The sequence below is a fragment of the Carya illinoinensis genome, chromosome 4, assembly GCF_018687715.1.
Source record: "Carya illinoinensis cultivar Pawnee chromosome 4, C.illinoinensisPawnee_v1, whole genome shotgun sequence".
Taxonomy (NCBI): domain Eukaryota; kingdom Viridiplantae; phylum Streptophyta; class Magnoliopsida; order Fagales; family Juglandaceae; genus Carya; species Carya illinoinensis.
Genome location: NC_056755.1, coordinates 10,083,485 through 10,101,561, shown reverse-complemented (window position 1 = coordinate 10,101,561; position 18,077 = coordinate 10,083,485). Strand labels below are relative to the sequence as shown.

The 18,077-nt window shown below is 36.0% G+C and overlaps 1 protein-coding gene across 5 annotated transcripts; it reads left to right on the top strand.

Annotated features, from left to right (window-relative positions):
* The first annotated feature begins 1,123 nt into the window (after positions 1-1,123).
* LOC122307201 (S-adenosylmethionine carrier 1, chloroplastic/mitochondrial-like) lies at positions 1,124-18,001 on the top strand. Of its 5 annotated transcripts, XM_043119906.1 has the most exons (14): positions 1,217-1,242; positions 1,422-1,539; positions 1,749-1,807; positions 3,255-3,362; positions 4,845-4,927; positions 6,413-6,489; positions 7,965-8,055; positions 13,731-13,784; positions 13,867-13,962; positions 14,251-14,340; positions 15,280-15,331; positions 17,039-17,100; positions 17,201-17,329; positions 17,439-18,001. In XM_043119906.1, the coding sequence occupies exons 4-14, from the start codon at positions 3,272-3,274 to the stop codon at positions 17,568-17,570; spliced, it is 957 nt and encodes a 318-aa protein (XP_042975840.1). In that variant the 5' UTR covers positions 1,217-1,242; positions 1,422-1,539; positions 1,749-1,807; positions 3,255-3,271; the 3' UTR covers positions 17,571-18,001. The 5 variants fall into 5 exon arrangements, with proteins under 5 accessions (XP_042975839.1, XP_042975838.1, XP_042975840.1 ...); XM_043119905.1 differs by lacking the exon at positions 1,749-1,807 and having other exon boundaries at positions 1,124-1,242; positions 17,249-17,329; XM_043119904.1 differs by lacking the exon at positions 1,749-1,807 and having other exon boundaries at positions 1,124-1,242.
* The last annotated feature ends 76 nt before the right edge of the window (positions 18,002-18,077 follow it).

The window sequence follows — 18,077 nt, the reverse complement described above, 5'->3', positions numbered from 1 at the left end:
TTTTCTACAATAATTGCTAAAAATCTTCGATCACAAACGTTACACAAGATATATCATGTTGATATCAGTTTATATACAACCATGTAATTATAACTGGTGTGGTAGTAAATAATCCAGAATTAGATGCTATGTAATTAAATTAAAAAAAAAAAAAAAGGGAACTTCAACCACGCAAGTAAAAAACTCTGCAACAAATTTACATGATCTTTTGTATCCAGTGCTTTGGTGGAGATGTTTGAAAACAGACACTTTTTTCCTCGAAAATCCTGGAAAATTAATTTGAATTTGTCTTAAGGAATGTCTCCGTCCCAATAAAGTAGATAGCATCTAATTCCCGTCGGAAGAAATGGATCAAAAATTTGGTCAAACCAATTCATATTTTATCAATAATTTCCTTTTTATATTCTGTTTGGTGTAGATCTAATTCTAGTTGAAACTGATCCATTAAATAAGAAATACGTGATGCAATATTTCTAGAGGCTTAATTTGGGAACATAAGTAATTTTATATCATTTCATCATTATAATTTTTTTAAATTTTTATATAAAATATAATAAATAATTAATTTTTTTAAATTTTAAAATAATAATAATATTTTTTTATTTAACTTTCATATAAAACTATATAATCTCATCTCATTATCCAAACTATACTTACTTAAGTTATTCGACCTGTGAGTATGTGACGAAAGAAATATAGATACATGAAATTGATCTCATAAATATTGTAAAAGTCTTGCTTCATAAGTTTATCTCTATATTTATAATTTATCTTGAATTAGTGGATAAATTATTTTTTATAGGAAAATCTTAAATATAATTTAAAATAATATGGAATTATATTTAGCACGAGAAAATTATTAAAAATTAAAAATAAAATTTAGATATTTAGCACGAGAAAATTATTAAAAATTAAAAATAAAATTTAGATATTAATTAATAAGAATTAAATCGAAAAAATTATACTAATCATTTTTATATATTATACATTATATTTATTTTTATTTTATTTTTTTTAATTTTTTCTTGCTAAATGTGTAAATTATGGACGATGAATAGGAGAAGCCATTTATTTATTTATTTTTAAATAAGAACTGAGCAAAAAAGTAAATAAAAACATTATGAGTAGCAAAATTAAAAAAAAGAAAAAAAGAAAAAAAAAAGCTCTCTTGGACACCATAGTCATCCCTTTCCCTCTGATCATAACGCAGTCATTGCCTCTGCTCTCTGGTCTTTCTCTGACGTACGCACACAGTCACACGCTCACACTTATTTCAACGAAACTTCCAAATTTACTCGCACAGAAAAACTGCATAAATTGACTCTGATTTTTTTGGTGGTTTTTGTTGACCGTTTGGGTTCTGCCTCTTATATCCCCAAAATGACATTCGTTTTTGTTTTTTCTTTATGGAATGTGAACAGTGACAGTGGTTTGGAAGTGTGCACATTTCGAGTTGTTGCGGTGGTGGAGTTTGGGGACGTTAAATGGGTCCTATTAAGCTTGCCGCCGATGCCGAAAGCTCTTCGGCAGCTTCATTTGGTAACCCAACTACTGAATATCTAGTTGTATACGGTTTTCTACGCGAATGTGTTTTCAATGATAATTTCGTAATTTATGTTGTAATGCAACGTTGGTTTTTATGGTTTTACTGCAGCTAATGGATACATATGTTTAAACATGGCATCGTTATCTCGGCTAAAATGCTCTAGTGATTCTAATATGTTCGTTTTTGTTTTCTTCCTTTTTAGGATCCTTTTGACGGCCTAAAGCTCATTCTTTTTGGGGCTAATACATTTTTCTAATTGAGGTCGATATCAATTCGGATTTTTGTTAATGAGTTTGCTATTAGCTGCCGTGTTTTTTGAGCTTTCTTCCCAGGAACATGACTACAACATGCGAATTTTAGGATCTGTGGATGAGAAAAATTTTGAAGCACGTGCCTTGGTGAAATGAAACTTTTTAAACTCATATATTAGAGAATCAAATTTATCCAGTCACAGGTGGATAAAGGATAATTGTCCATTTGTTTTTTTATTCTGTAAAAGAAATCTGCCATCCATTTTAATTGAGCCAACTGCATAGGTTTCAAGATTTTTGTGTAACCTAACATTTTAGAATCCTACTTGCAAACCGTATGGAGAACACACCCTCCACACCGGTGACATAGCAGAATTTAATTTCTAAGAGAAATTTAATATTATTATTATTATTTTTGCAAATCAAATCTTACGATATTAGTGGTGTAGAGAGTATTTTCTTCACACCAACTTGTATATGGGACTCAGCTTGCAAGTATAATTGTTCAACATTCTAATATCATTGACATTCTGATACCATTTCTTCCTCATGCCACCCTTTAACCACTTTATGTACAATGAATAATGTTTAAAAAATATACTTCTCAATTACTGCAGAATACCACATCTTAAAGTAAATGTTTCATTTCATATCTTACATTGCCTACTTTTTGAGAATGGCATGTTCTAGCTGAATGCCGATTTTACTCTGTACTGTTATGGGATCTCATTGTGATAAAGTATCTTCATATTCAGAGTCCTTCACATTATAAGTTTCATTATCTTATTTAATTGGGTTTTAAATTCAATTACTTTTTTCAATCTGCAATCTACTATTTCTATCGAGGGGTATATGGAATGTAGGGCCATGTCTTGTTGTACATCAAAACAATGTCGTTCTTAGTGGTTAAATTTCCCTCTTGTTACAGTGATTGGCTTTTCTTAAACCACAATAACAATTGAATTCTTTGTTTGAAATGTGTTTCTTTTAATCTTCAGAATGCATTTTCCAAAAACATCCTTAACCCAATTTCATGTTGTTTTCTGTTTCTCGTGGCCTGGGATTTTAAACTGTTTATGGAGAACAGAACGAAATTGGCCTCGGGTACTTATGTAGTCCAGTTTCTGGTTACCAATCATGAGATTTTTCCCACTTTCATTGAATAATCTTTAGGACTAAACAAGCATGTTTATTTTATGTCTGAGGAGGTGTTGGTGAATAAGGATGCCATGTATCTTGATGATTCAGCCAATTTCTGGTGGTAGACTAAGCGAATTAAAGAACAAAGAGCATGAATTGGAATTAAATCCTTTTGGTTTAGGGAGACTCCTAATCACAATCTCATATTTTGTTCAATCCATCTATTGATGTGATTGGAATTATTTTGTTTGTTACATCAGTGATATCTTTATTGCACTCTGTTACTTCTTTTTTGAACAGGTGATATGGTTTTGCAGATACACGTGACAGGAAAATGCGGAACTCACTGCTGGAAAGAAAGAAGTCATTTGCATCAGTTAGCATGGGAGAAGAAAAGCCATTTGACTTTTTTCGTACTTTCTTTGGTATGCTCAAAATTTGTTGTTGAAGAATATTGGCAAGGGTCATGATTGTTTTGGGGCGACTAAGAATGATACTGAAGCTCAAACATGAGTTGATCAATATTATGAAGGGCCCTAATTTAAAATGTATCATTTTGAAACCAAATTTAATTTGGAAATAATTTGATGTTCAATGGTACAATTATATTCTCATAGAGGTAATGAAAATTGCATATATTATGTCATTACAGGAAAATATATTTAGAATATGAATAATATTTGTTTTCTCAAGCAGGTAACTACTTTGGATCATTGAAGTATGAACACTAAGATTATGCATTAAGTTAACCCCAAGGGGTTGGCCCAAGTGGTGAAGGCCTTGGTTTTGGGGTCTCACCCCCTTCAATGTCCAAGGTTCAACACCTCATGGGTGCAAACAATCCTTTGGGGCCACACCCCCTGTTGAAAAGCAAACGATTTAACCAATTCCATATAGAGAAACTTCTGAGGGTATGGTGCACGGGACCGAGGTTTACTCTGTAGGGGTGAAAGGGCCCTGCCTTGGAGAGGTTCCCCGACAAAAAAAAAAAAAAAAATTGCATTAAGTTTCTGTAGTAGATCTCTCTCTCTCTCTCTCTCTCTCTCTCTCTCTCTCTCTCTCTCTCTCTCTAAACTAAGTGACTCATCTCAGGTTTCAAAATTAGGTTGCATGGTTTCTATCTCTTTCCCTCTTTCGAGCTTTTAGTTGTAACTTTTCATAGATTAATCCTGGTTAAAAAGAAAATAGAAAAGCAATAATGAAAGTTTTATAACCAGAAAACGGGAAGAGAAATGCTTTAGCCACAAAAAGATTTCACAAAAGTAAACTCACAAACTGACATGGCTTGATGTGGTGTAAAGTTATTTATTGTAAAGTAGATCCAACGTATTAATTGAAGTCTCGTTAATTTGTGAGCTTACTTTTGTGAAATCTTTTTATTCCGGTAGCATTACTCAAATAGGAAAAGCAGTAACATGCTTTCTATTTGAAGTGGTTTGGAATTTGTTGTGCAAGTTGTGCGAAGATAAATTATGCTGTTTTTACTCTTAACCCATATTAGCAATCTTGTCTAATCAACCATACATGTTTAGAAAGCGCATGAGGATTAACCAATACCCTATGTTAGCAAAGGAATACATAGATGCTCATCAATGAGTTTTTGGGGAAAAAAAGAACAATTTTTTCTTTATTTCTTTAATAAATTATGCTTGAGGGGACATGGAAAGCATCTTGGCTAGTCGTAAGGCCTTCTGGTGATGACACGAGGGAACACCAAAGGCCTTTGCTCTTCCAGACCTTATACAGACTACAGATAGAGAGGGCGGAGAATTTTCCTTCTTTTGTGTTGTCAATTTCTTTCATTACGCTGAATGGAAAAAGTTCTAGTAAGAATAAATCTTTCACATTCAATGTTTAGTTTCTAAGAGAAAAAGTGTTTCTAAGGAATGTGGGGGTGGATGTTGCAGAGGGTGTTATAGCTGGTGGTGCAGCCGGTGTTGTTGTTGAGGCTGCTTTATACCCTATTGATACAATAAAGACACGGCTGCAGGTAGGTTATCTATGCATACTAAATTATAGTTGATGTTTAAATGAAGATTATGGAATGTATTTTTTGATGTTACTGGTACAAATGCTAAGTTTTTGGCAGGACATATGGATCTAGATATTGTTCCTTCATTAATGCCTATATTTTGATGCAATGTCAAATAGAGATGTCATTAAGTTGAGTTGCACCTCTATTCTTTTATCAGGCATGTGATCAAAGATAAAACTATTATGAGGTCTTGAATTTCTTTTATCCTTCTTGTCTTGACCACAGGATTGTTCTGCTATGTCCTGGCCCCTTTGTTAAGCATCTGCATGCAGTGGCCAAGTCAGGATTTCTCTGACTTGGTGGTCTAAAATACAGAGGATTAATTGTACTTTTAAATGATCGTTAGTCATAATCAAATGGATGGATAAAGAAAATAACTTCAAAAGTCGAGAGAAATATATACAGGATTCGAGATTAATTTACATGATTTCTTATTTAATACCCTGTATCATAAGAATTACTAATGCCTTTAAAATCCATGAACTAATTCTTCCATACTGGAGGTATTTTTTAGAATAAATTTAACCATTTTTAACACTAGAGGTTTATATGGTGACATATGATTAAATGTTAAATCATGCTGGAAAACAAAGAAATCTGAGAATTACTTGGTACGCATCCAATTATTCAAAGAGATTATGGATGCAATCTCACACTCCGAAAGTAAAACTTTGAAACATTCTTTGATATTTTCAAACTATCAATTTGATATAATTTTAAAGTCTTGATTTATTATCGGCCAAGGAATGATGCAGATTTTAGATAGAACAAGAGAATATGAGGGTGAGCAACACAAGGTTGCCCGCATCAGAAATACTTAGCAATTACATCTTAGCTTTATATAAAATGGTGCCTGTATGTCTGATGTGGTGTATATGGAACAAGAGGAATGGATGATGCTTTGAAATTTGAGAACTTTTGTTTTTTTTTTTTTGGGGGGGGGGGGGGGGGGGGGGGGGTGTTGTATTAGAGCTTTCTTTTATCAATCTTTGTTACTTTGGGCTAAGGCCATTGTATTAGAGGGGGCTAATTTCAATGACCCGTTTGCTTCTTTCTTTGCTAGTAGCCGGTAACTAGGTTTATTCCTCTTGTATGCTACCTGTGTATTTGGGCTTTGCTTGATTAAATAATTTTTTTCTTACTTATAAAAAAATGGGTATAGCATTGTAACTTCTTGTTTCTACATCAAGAGAACTCTTGTCATTCCACATGGTGTGTTGCTTGCTTAGGATGTTATAAGCTTGGGATAAATAGCTTGCCTTTGGCTATTTTGAAGTTATTACTTTCCTTTTTCTTTTTTCTTTCTTTCTTTTTTGTTTTCTGGGTTGGGGGGGGGGGGGTGGTTATATAGTTTTTTTGATTTTTGGTTTGCATGGGTGTTTTTCATGCAGATTGTTTACCAGGGTGTCTTTAAATTTAAATATTGTGCTCTGGTTACAGGCTGTGCATGGTGGTGGGAAAATAGATTTGAATGGCCTTTATTCTGGGTTGACTGGAAATCTTACCGGTGTCCTACCGTAAGTGCCCTTTAAAGCGCATAAATTTACTTAGTTTTTAGGGTTCATAACTTCATATATCAGTATCCTTATTTGTTCTTGTATATCCTTTTTTTTATGTTACTTATGAACTGGGTTTGCACAACCTTAATTCCGAGTTTTGAAGCTGAAAAACTACTCCGGTCATTCCCTTTGAACAGGTTTGTTTGCTTTTTAAATTATGAAGCTTCATTAAAAGATAATAAGAGCTTCCTTGATTATTGTTTCAATTGTCATGGTATATGCCGTAAGTGTGTTGTGTCATCTATTATAGATCATGAAATTATTATTTGTCATCCTTAGAGATAGTCTAATGCATTTAAATAATTGTGAAATGTAATGGAATCGACTTTTGCATGAGAATGAAGGGGTATTCTGGGTTTGCATCTATCTGTTTTGGTGTCTGGATGTGATAGTTATTAGCTCCTGTTTACGTTTTAACTTGGATCCTTCCATATTGCCAGTAAATGACCATTGTGGAAGTAATTTGACCATCTTTCTTAATGTACAATATGTAAGGAAGTGCTTATGATTTTTGTATTGTGCTTTATCTTTCACAATCCTGGTTCTAGTTCTATGATGTCACCAGCACCCTCTTATGCTTGTAGAAGTCTCTTTATGTCATAGCTCAGTGTTGATTATATTAGGAAACACTCATATGGCGGTATACTGCTTTATTTTCTACTCTGGGCACACAAGGACCACTTTTCTGCAGTAGTCTACCAACAATCATGTGGTCGGTGTGATGAATTTCTTTCATAAAAAAATTAGACAAACTAACAATTACTTTAGCATTAACTTTGTGATTCTTGATGTACATGCAACAGGTAATGTGAGGTGGGCTTTAAGGTTGTGGTCATTACATTTAATTTGCCCGTTCATAGGTTCTTCCCTCCCTCAGATCAAGAAAAATCTCTTGGGGTTTTTCTCTAATTTGCTCACGAAGTCCCCATTCACCATGTTGTGACTATCACTTCATTTGATTTTGTAAATTACCCTAAAAACTTAAGCCGATGGGAAAGAGTGAATGTATTAATTTAAATTATATTTTCTAACACTCCCTCTCACGTATGGAACCAAACTTCCAGTGGATCCACTTATTAAGAAAGAAGTTTATCATTTTAATTGGGAGGTAGGGAAGAGGAAGGGTTCAAACTTAATACCATTGCTCTATTACCATGTTAACCCATTAATTGTCCCAAAAGCTTATGCTGATAAGAAAGAGTGAATTCAATCCTTTAAATTGTATTCATTAACAGGCTTATTAGGTGTTTTGTCCTCTCTTGTTGACTGGAAGGATATGACATGTCCTCTAACAACCATCACTCCTGTTTCTTGATAGAACTGTAGTTCTTGTGCAGCTTCTTTCCTTCCTTTTTTTTTTTGATTCAGAAGCTACAAGAAAAGATTATTCTTTGTATTTCTAAGTTGTTTTGATAATATTCTTTTATTTGCAGGGCTTCTGCTTTGTTTGTTGGGGTCTACGAACCTACAAAACAGAAATTGTTAAAGACTTTTCCTGAAAATCTTAGTGCCGCAGCTCATTTTGTAAGAGATTCTTCAATTTATTTTATCATGAATATATTGGATTGGCCTGGGCACATGACTGATTAGTTTTTCTCATTAATTAATTTATTAAGGCTTGTCACAACACAAAGATAGGCACATAACACTGAGTTAGTTCATGTCAAAAGGTGTGAATGCCTCTTTCCATTGGTTTCTTTCATTTATATAGAATAGAGTTACAACAGAGAGCTGGCATTTTCAGCATGATTTCAGCAGTTGATTGCTGCTGTTTACACTGTACACATTAAGTATCTACATGTTAAGTCAATGGTACAGCCACCTATTTCTCTGCTATACCATCTAGAAATAGAAAGGCCTAAAAGTCCATTTATAGCCACCTATTTTACATGTTAAGTCAATGGTACAACCACCTATTTGTCAATGGTACAGCCACCTATTTTACATGTTAAGTCAATGGTACAACCACCTATTTCTCTGTAATTTGTCAATGACACAGCCACCTATTTTACACATTAAGTCAATGGTACAGCCACCTATTTCTCTGTAACATCCTCTCTTAAATTGATGCTGGTGGATCAAGAAGCATCAATTTGTCAACCAAGAACTGATGCCAGTGCCGAGAAAGAGCTTTAGTGAATATTTCTGCAGTTTGGCATTAAGTGGAAATGTAAGGGAGAGTAATCATATGTTTGTCGAAGGATTCACGAATGGAATGAAAATCAACTTCGATATGTTTCGTACGCTCATGGAAGACAGGATTAGTGGCAATCTGAATAGCACTGGTATTATCAGCATGAAGAGGAGTGAGATCCAGGTGAGGAAAACCAAGTTCCCCCAATAACTCACGAAGCCATGTGATCTCAGAGCATGCAGAAGACATAGCACGATACTCAGACTCAGTAGAGGATTTGGAAACTCTGTCTTACTTCTTACTCTTCTAAGAAATGAGTGCATTGCCTAAGAACATGCACCAGCCAGTAACAGAGCGGCGAGTATCCGCACATTTGGCCCAATCAGCATCACTATACCCTACCAACTGTAAGGAGGATTTTTTAGGAAAGAACAACCCGCGTGTAGTGGTCCCCTTCAGATATCTGATAATGCTATGGACAACAGCTAAATGAAGATGTCGAGGAGCCTGCATAAATTGATTGACTTGCTGCACAGCAAACGAAATGTCAGGACGAGTAATTGTCAAATAGTTCAAACTCCTAACAAGTTGCCGATACAAAGATGGATATGATAGAAGTTTCCCTTCTTCCTGACGAAGCTTAAGATTTATCTCCAAGGGAGTAAAAACAGAGTTACCCGATTGAAAGCCACCCAATGAAATAACATCCTGCGTGTATTTGTGTTGGTGTAACAATATACCAGTTGGAGTAAGTTGCACCTCAAGGCCAAAAAAGTACTGCAGGGGATCAAGATCTTTCATGTGAAAAGAGGTCTTGAGATGCTGTTGTAATTGCTTAATTAACTCAGTATCGGAGCCAGTAATCACAATGTCATCGACATATACGAGAAGCAATACGATTCCTGCATAAGTCTTAAGAAGAAAAAGAGAGGAATCAAATTGACTCTGAGTAAAATGAAAAGGAAGCAGGTTAGAGCGAAATTTGTCAAACCATGCACGTGGAGCCTGTTTAAGTCCATACAAGGATCGGCGTAGCCGAAAAACCTCTGAGGAAAGTGTAGCGAACATGCCGGGAGGTGGGGACATATAGATTTCTTCCTTCAAATCCCTATGTAGAAAAACATTCTTCACATCCATCTGCCGGAGAGACCACCCTTGCGACGCAGCAAGTGCCAAGATAGTCCATACAGTAGTCATTTTGGCAACAGGTACAAATGTCTCTTCATAATCAATACCATACTCCTGTTGGTTTCTAAGAACCACGAGACAGGCTTTATATCTGTCCAGTGAGTCATCAGCTCGAAACTTGACTGAGTATACCCATTTACAACCAATAGGTTTGACATTAGAGGGACAAATTACAATGTCCCAAGTGTGATTGTCTTGAAGAGCTTGGATTTCCTCTTGCATGGTTTGCTGCCAACATGCTTGGGTGGATGCCTGAGTATAAGAGTGAGGAACATAAATAGTGTCGAGAGTGGCAATAAGCGAGATGTGAGGAAAACCATACCTATCTGGTGAATGTGTAACTCGGGTGGAGTGCCGAGGTATAGGAACCGCAGAATCAGATGACGGATCAGTGTCTGGAAGGGGCGTTGAAGAAGGAGAAAGACGAAGATGATACACCATACTTGGTTGAAATCGCTTAATAGAGGAAGACACATCATCAAAAGTGGGAAGAAGAATAATAGGAGGATCAGAAATAACCTGAGACTGAAAGAAATATTGATTTTCGAAGAAAATCACATTTCATGATATTCGGAATTTATTTGCATGAGCATCATAACAAACAAATCATTTCTGAGTAGGACTATATCCCATAAAGGCACACATAACAGACTGTGCAGCAAGCTTGTGATGCTCAACAGGTGGCAGGTGAACAAAACAAATACACCCAAATGTATGAAAGGATTGATAATCAGGAGATGTGCCAAATAATCAAAAATAAGGAGAATCATAATCTAGTGTGTCAGTAGGCAAACGATTGATCAAATAGACAGCAGTAGATAAAGCTTCTACCCAGAACTTCGAAGGTATAGAAGAATCAATCAACAAAATACAGACTACATCTAAGAGATGACGATTCTTACGCTCAGTGACTCCATTTTGTTGAGGAGTATAAGGACAAAAACGTTGAGAAATGATCCCCTTTTGCTGAAGAAAAGTTTGAAAAGAATGAGACATGTACTCCCCCCTGAGTCGGAGCGTAAAGTTTTGATACAAGTGCTGAACTGCGTCTCAACAAGCGCAACAAATTTTTGAAAGACAGAAAACATGCCAGCTTTAGAGCGGAGAAAATATATCCAAGTGAATCGGCTATAATCATCGATAAACGTCACAAAATAACGATATTGACCATGAGAAATAACAGGACTTACACCCCAAACGTCAGTATGCACAATCTCAAAACAGTTAGAAGCACGACTACCATGCACAGGAAAAGGTAAGGTTTTACTTTTACCAAGACAACAAGTAGCACAATCAAAAGATACAAGAGAAGAAGAAAAGGAATTTTTATTGCCCAAAAAACCATGTTTCATAAGATGAGTCAAGACAATATAATTAGGATGACTTAATTTCTTATGCCAGACTTCATTGGTATTGGCAGTAGCCGTACAAGGAAGAGAAACAACATTAGGAATAGAAAACTGTAAGGGAAATAAACGTCCTACTTTAGGCACCTTCGCAATCACCATCCTCGACACCTAATCCTGCACAAGACAACTACCACGAGAAAAGTGAATATCACAATTATTATTTACCAATTGTCCAACAGAAATCAAATTGGTAGATAATCCAGGAGATACAAAAACATTGATAGATGAAGAGCCCAAATTAGCAACAGCAGTGATAGGAAGAGTACTGTCATCGATGATCTGAATATTTTGCGTGCTACGATACTTACAAACATCATGTAGACCCATTGTATTACCAGTCATATGATTAGAAGCGCCCAAATCAACAATCCAAGAAGTTGAGTTAGTACCCATACCTTACAGGTCTAAGGCCGTAAAAGCAGACACAATCATCTGTTGGACCATTGCTGGTGTGAGAACAGATGAATTAGAGCTTACAGTAGGTGGCTCAGAAGAAGAAGAAGAAGAAGAGGACTGAACAGCAGCCTGAAAAGCTTGGGATTGGTGATTTTGAGGCCATACTTGACAGTCTTTAATGATATGGCCTTCTTTCTTTTAGTAGTTACAAATTTTCTTAGGACAGTTACGAGCAATATGACCAAATTCTTTGCAACTGAAACATTGCAACTTGTTCCTCCCTCTTCCTTGTGCTGCATAGGCTACATTCATAGTCTCAGAAAAGACCTTCTCATAAGTCATACTCATCTAAGTGGATAACCGCTGTTCTTCACGCAACAAATCTTCCAAACAAATATCCAAAGAAGGAACCGGATTACGGTTCAATAAACCAGTTCGAACGGACTCAAATTCAAGTCGAAGATTCATTAAAAACTGATCGCGTTGACTCTCAGCATAAACTGCTTGAAAAGCCGCGAGTGTCATAGGAGGAACCTTAGCATGAATAATGGCATAATATTTGCTCCAAAAGTTAATAAAATTAGAATAAAATTGTGCAATAGGTAAATTGCCTTTACTATAATTACTAATTTCCAACTCTAATTGGAACTTCCGAGCAGTATGATCTTGGTGGTAAATATGGTGAAGATAATCCCACATAGCCTGAGCCGTAGTAAAACAACAAAAATTGGTCACAAGGTGAGACTCAATCATCCCCAATAGCCATGAGATCACCTTAGCATCATTGACTTCCCATTGGGCAAATTGTTTTTCATAAGTGGGAACCGTAGCAGAACTATCAATATGATTTGATAATTCTTTTCCTTTCAAAAATATCTTAAATTGAATTCCCACGTAGAAAAATTCTTTCCAGTAAAGCGAACAATAGTATTTTCAAAAGACTTGATCAAATAAGCAATAAATCCAACCCAAAAATAAATCCCACTTCAAAATGACCCACTTGAAAACAAATGGCCCACAGCAACCCAAATATAAAACAGAATCTAATGGCCCACGGCAAAACAAGAAGGATGAAGTCTCACGGCAAAAAAAAAGACATTGCTTGAGACAACAGAAAATGCCGACACAGCCCAGAAACCACAAAGCAAGTACTGGAAATAAATACACTGCCCAGAAACAGAGAGGAACTGAACCAGAGAGGAACTGAACCTGCAGCTGCCGGCAGCCACCAACAACCACCAAGGTGACAAGCCCACAAGTCGCAACCCCACAAGCACCTAGAAAACACTCACCACAACTCAGAAACTCACTAACGTGTGAGAAGAGAAGAAAAAAAAATATTGTCGTAACTCAGAAAATTAAGACCACAGAGAAATGATAATCAGAATAGAAGCTCTGATACCATGTCAAAAGGTGTGAATGCCTCTTTCCATTGGTTTCTTTCATTTATATAGAATAGAGTTACAACAGAGAGCTGGCATTTTCAGCATGATTTCAGCAGTTGATTGCTGCTGTTTACACTGTACACATTAAGTATCTTCACGTTAAGTCAATGGTACAGCCACCTATTTCTCTGCTATACCATCTAGAAATAGAAAGGCCTAAAAGTCCATTTACAGCCACCTATTTTACACGTTAAGTCAATGGTACAGCCACCTATTTGTCAATGGTACAGGCGTACAGCCAGCTATTTTACATGTTAAGTCAATAGTACTGCCACCTATTTCTCTGTAATTTGTCAATGGTACAGCCACCTATTTTACACATTAAGTCAATGGTACAGCCACCTATTTCTCTGTAACAGTTCATTACTCTTGTCAAAGCCTCGAGCACATTTTCTGTGAACAACTCTTTCTAATGTCTCAAGGGTTTCCCATTGGACCAGAGGTCTAGAATATCAGTTTCTGTTTTGTACTAGTGAATGAATACATCTGATGCAGTATCCTCCAAGAAAATTGAGGATACATTTTCAGTCTTTTGTCCTATATGGTCCTCTGAATATATTTAGTTGTTTGATAATATAGCTGATAGTTTGGCTGTATAAATGATTATGGCTGTTGAGTTTCATGCAGACTGCAGGTGTTGTAGGGGGCTTTGCCACTTCTTTCATTCGTGTTCCAACAGAGGTAGGAAACATTTTACTTACATTTAAATGTTTTGAGCTGCTTTGCTAGAACCCACCATTTTTTTTCCTTTCCAACTTCTCAGATTGTTAAGCAAAGGATGCAGATTGGGCAATTTACTTCAGCTCCTGATGCCGTTCGCCTTATTATTTCTAAGGAGGGATTCAAAGGACTATATGCGGTGTGTCCTCACCATCTCCCCCCCTGCCCACAATCAAGTATCCATGTCTTTCATGTTATGAAAATATTCTTACAATTCAAGTATCCATGTCTTTCATGTTATGAAAATATTCTTACACTTGTTCAAAGGCTGAAAGGATTCTTTGCAGGAGAGGATGGATCTGAGTTCTTGATTTGTTTTTTATTTGCATATGCATTACATGTGGCATCGATGTGTGACCTGCATGCCTTTGTTATTGACAGCCTTTTTATGGTTTCGTTTGTATATGTGGCCTTGTTGAGATTTCAGGGATATGGATCTTTCCTATTACGAGATTTGCCATTTGATGCCATTCAATTTTGCATCTATGAACAGCTTCGAATTGGTTACAAGGCAGCGGTAAGCTCCTTACCAAGTAATTTCAAGTTAAGCACTTTCTGGAAAAATAATTTTATTTGATGATGTTTTTCATTTCCCACTTTGAATGTGCATCATGCTAATGTATATGCAAAGCATTTGATGGTTTGCAATTTCGAACTACAAGATGCTGTATTTGTGATCTAGTGTTTGGAGCTCCTATAATATTGACCTCCAAGTTTTACCTACAGTGAGAGTACAAGACCTAATATTATATGGGCTGGTTTAGTTCAGATTTAGGCTTACTCAAGTTGAATTTAGAAGGCAGAGCTCTCCAGGTAAAAATTGAGAGGAATTGGCTGCATAAACATTTTCTTAGAGCTAAAGTATTGATTATATTCCTCATCAGTTGTTCATTTTTAGATTTCAATTTGCAGTTAATAGCTTTAACTACTTATCGTAAAAACAATAGTAACAAATGTTTGTAAAATCATATACTACCAAAATCTACATCTGATATCTGATGCAAAAATTTAATAGTAAGCTTATCATTTGACTAAAAAAAAGCCTAGCATTCGACAGACCTTTAATATGTGCTTTGCCTGTGTTATAAAATTCTGAGTCCAGAATCCTATTTCTTTATATTTGGTTGATTTTATACACAGTAATAATTATTAGAGACCTATTCTTTCAGTCTCTCATTCTCACTGATAGTATGATCTAAATTGTTTACAATTTTTGTCAGCTTCTCTCTCTCTCTCTCTCTCTCTCTCTCTGTATTAAGCTTGACTGCAAGCGAATGTGATTATCGAAGACATATATGATTATGTTGTTAGGATAAATTGTTGAACCTACCATAGAACGGTATTACATGATGGCATGGTAGGCCCTGGTGGTATGCATGCTGTAGTGCTTCTATTTGTTTTAATTTCGTTTTTGGAGCGCAATTGATACTTTTGACCCGTTTTCATTTTTTGCCAGGCAAAGAGAGATCTAAATGATCCTGAGAATGCCATTATTGGTGCTTTTGCCGGTACGAAAACAGTAAATTTCGTTTTCCATATGCTATCAGTTGAAATTTTCTTGTAATGATACTTTGTAGATAGATTAATGGCTTTACATTTTTCCAGCATTCTGTAATTACATCAAAACTTGTCTACCTATTCTGAGAAGGATGAATACATTCATTGTTTGTGCATCTCATAAAATAGAATTCCTTTGGATGAGACTTTGTTTCCGACTGTGTCCACATCAGATTCTATTCTCATTTACCCACTTCCCCCTCCCCCGCTCTCACGTCCGAGGAAAGAAAAGACAATAGATCATGAGATTTGTATTCTCTGTGAATTGAGTAATGCAATGTCCATCATGAACGGCTGGAAATATTGACAGCTTAGTCAGATATCTTATGAGAATCGAATGTCCCTGTTGGGTTTTCGTTTTTCATTTGAAGGAAATAATGCATCTCGTTACAAATGAAAACTGGAGCCCTCACTTAAACTGATTATGTATAGCAAATTTAGGTGAGTTGGCTCTTATATTCTGTTGAGTCATTCATGTCAACACCTACTCTAGAATGCTGCATAGGAACACCCAATTCATGTACATGTAGTTAAGATTGGGTTTCAATAGCATCACAATGAGGAAATTAGAAAAGTAATCCAAGAGTTTTCTTTTCTTACATTTAGGGTATGTTTGGTTCGCAAAACGGGTATTCTCCTAAAAGAATTAGAATGCCAATTCCCACTCCCATTCCTTTCCTATTCTTTTTGTTTGGTGACAACAAATAAGAGTCTCATTGAAATCGGAGCAAAACTCCTAAAATATCCATGTTCCACCATTTTCCTTTTCCTCTTCCCATTCTTACTTCTGTAGGTTTCCTGGTATTATGGAGATCTGCAAGAACTTTACAAAAGCCGGCCACCTACAAAAACCTATGGGGGTACTCGGACCACCCCCAAAATGTTCTTCTGGAGATTGAAATGGCCACGTGGGTGGCCTAGGCCATCACTCGTGGTTATTGGGGGTGGTCTGACCAACCTCCATGGTTTTTTTGGGTGGATGGCCACCCAAGGTACTTTAAAGTTTATTTAAAAAAAAAAAGGTTGGAGAAGATAAAGCTTTTTAAAACTTTGCCATTCCAGTGCTTCAGGAATAGCTATCCCTTTCATTTTTCAGAGAAATAGTCATTCCTCCTTATAGAAATGTAACCAAACTAAGGAATAGTTATTCCTGCGTAAAAATGGGAATAACTACACTATTCCAAGATATTATTCCACGGACCAAATGCACCCTCGAGCTAATGGTTTGACTGGAATTTAGTGGTCAACATTAACTTTGTAATGCACCATAGTCTCAAGCTTCAGAAACTATGGTAGGCAAGTAGGATAATCAGGAGTTTTCAGTGAAGTCTAGTATTGAAGAAACACAAGACGTTTCAGCCAGCTAGTTTGTTTCTTTGACACTTTTCCAGCCTGCAAGAGTGTGCTAGGCTACTAGCCTACTATTTATATAATTTTGAGGGGGGGAGGGAGGGTTCAGACATCTTCATGATGATGCCCTTTTGAATTTGTGAAAGATTATCTTTTTCAAAATTTTCTTTACAATGCTTCAAATTAATCTCCTTTTTTTTTTTCTGATAAGTGAATTAACCTCCTATTAATGCTTTTGCACGCATGAATTTCTATTGCCCTTCTGGTTTTATGAAATCTATCTATTGTTATATATAAATATTTTTTAGGTGCACTAACTGGGGCTATAACTACTCCACTTGATGTGATTAAGACAAGGTTGATGATTCAGGTAAGACCAATTTGCTTCCTGGCCTTTTTAATCTTGGTAAATTTCTATAAATCTTCGCAGATGCATGCATTGGGTGCATATAGATTTTCCATGCATTCAGGTAATTTTAATGTCAGATATAAAGCTATTATATGGTATTCTTTCAAAGGGATCTGCAAACCAGTACAAAGGAATATTTGATTGTGTTCAAACTATCGTTAGAAAAGAAGGACCAACTGCTCTACTGAAGGTAGGAATTTCCTGCTCTAATCTCTTCGAGTCATAAAAATTTATGGCTACTAACCTACTTGTTAAACCATTGCACCTTGAAGCCATACTTAAATTTCTTTTTATTTCAGGGCATTGAGCCAAGAGTTTTGTGGATAGGCATAGGCGGCTCAATCTTTTTTGGTGTCCTTGAGAGTACGAAGCGGCTTCTCGCCCAAAGGCTTCCTGCACCTCACCAAGATTCAAATACCAAGCATGGTTAAATCTATGATGGGCTCGATGGTCTGCGACCTTAAATTTTTCTTCAGTTTTCTTCAATTTTGTTTATTTTGCATTCTTTAGCCAGGTGATGGTTCCTGCCATCATGAGACCCCCAATCCATGTAATATATTAGATTCTGGGAATGAAAATTATAGTAGGGTGCGGCAGTTTATTGGGAATCCAACAGTTCATGATGTTACAATCGGGAAGCCTAAACAGTGGAGAAGATAGAAAACCAGCTTGCAGCAGTTGGGGACCCAAAACAGTGCAGAAGATTAACAAAAACTCCTGTGAATGAATATGAGCTGATCGAAAGGCTATTTCCATTATTATATATATATATTGTAAAAGATACAGTTGTTAGGGTATGCAATCTAATAAAGATGCTGAGAAAAACTTACTTTTATTCTAACCAATCGGCATATTAAGGTAAGCTGTGGTAGGTCTTCTATTTTGTCTCTCTCCCTTGCTGCTCTTTTCTCTCTACCCAAACGTTGGTATCTCTACAT

Excerpts from the sequence above, each read along its gene's own strand:
- LOC122307201 (XM_043119904.1), top strand. The coding sequence starts at position 1,485 with ATGGGTCCTATTAAGCTTGCCGCCGATGCCGAAAGCTCTTCGGCAGCT. Across the intron at positions 4,928-6,412 it reads CAATAAAGACACGGCTGCAG|GCTGTGCATGGTGGTGGGAA; the intron begins GTAGGTTATCTA and ends CTCTGGTTACAG. Across the intron at positions 8,056-13,730 it reads TTAGTGCCGCAGCTCATTTT|ACTGCAGGTGTTGTAGGGGG; the intron begins GTAAGAGATTCT and ends AGTTTCATGCAG.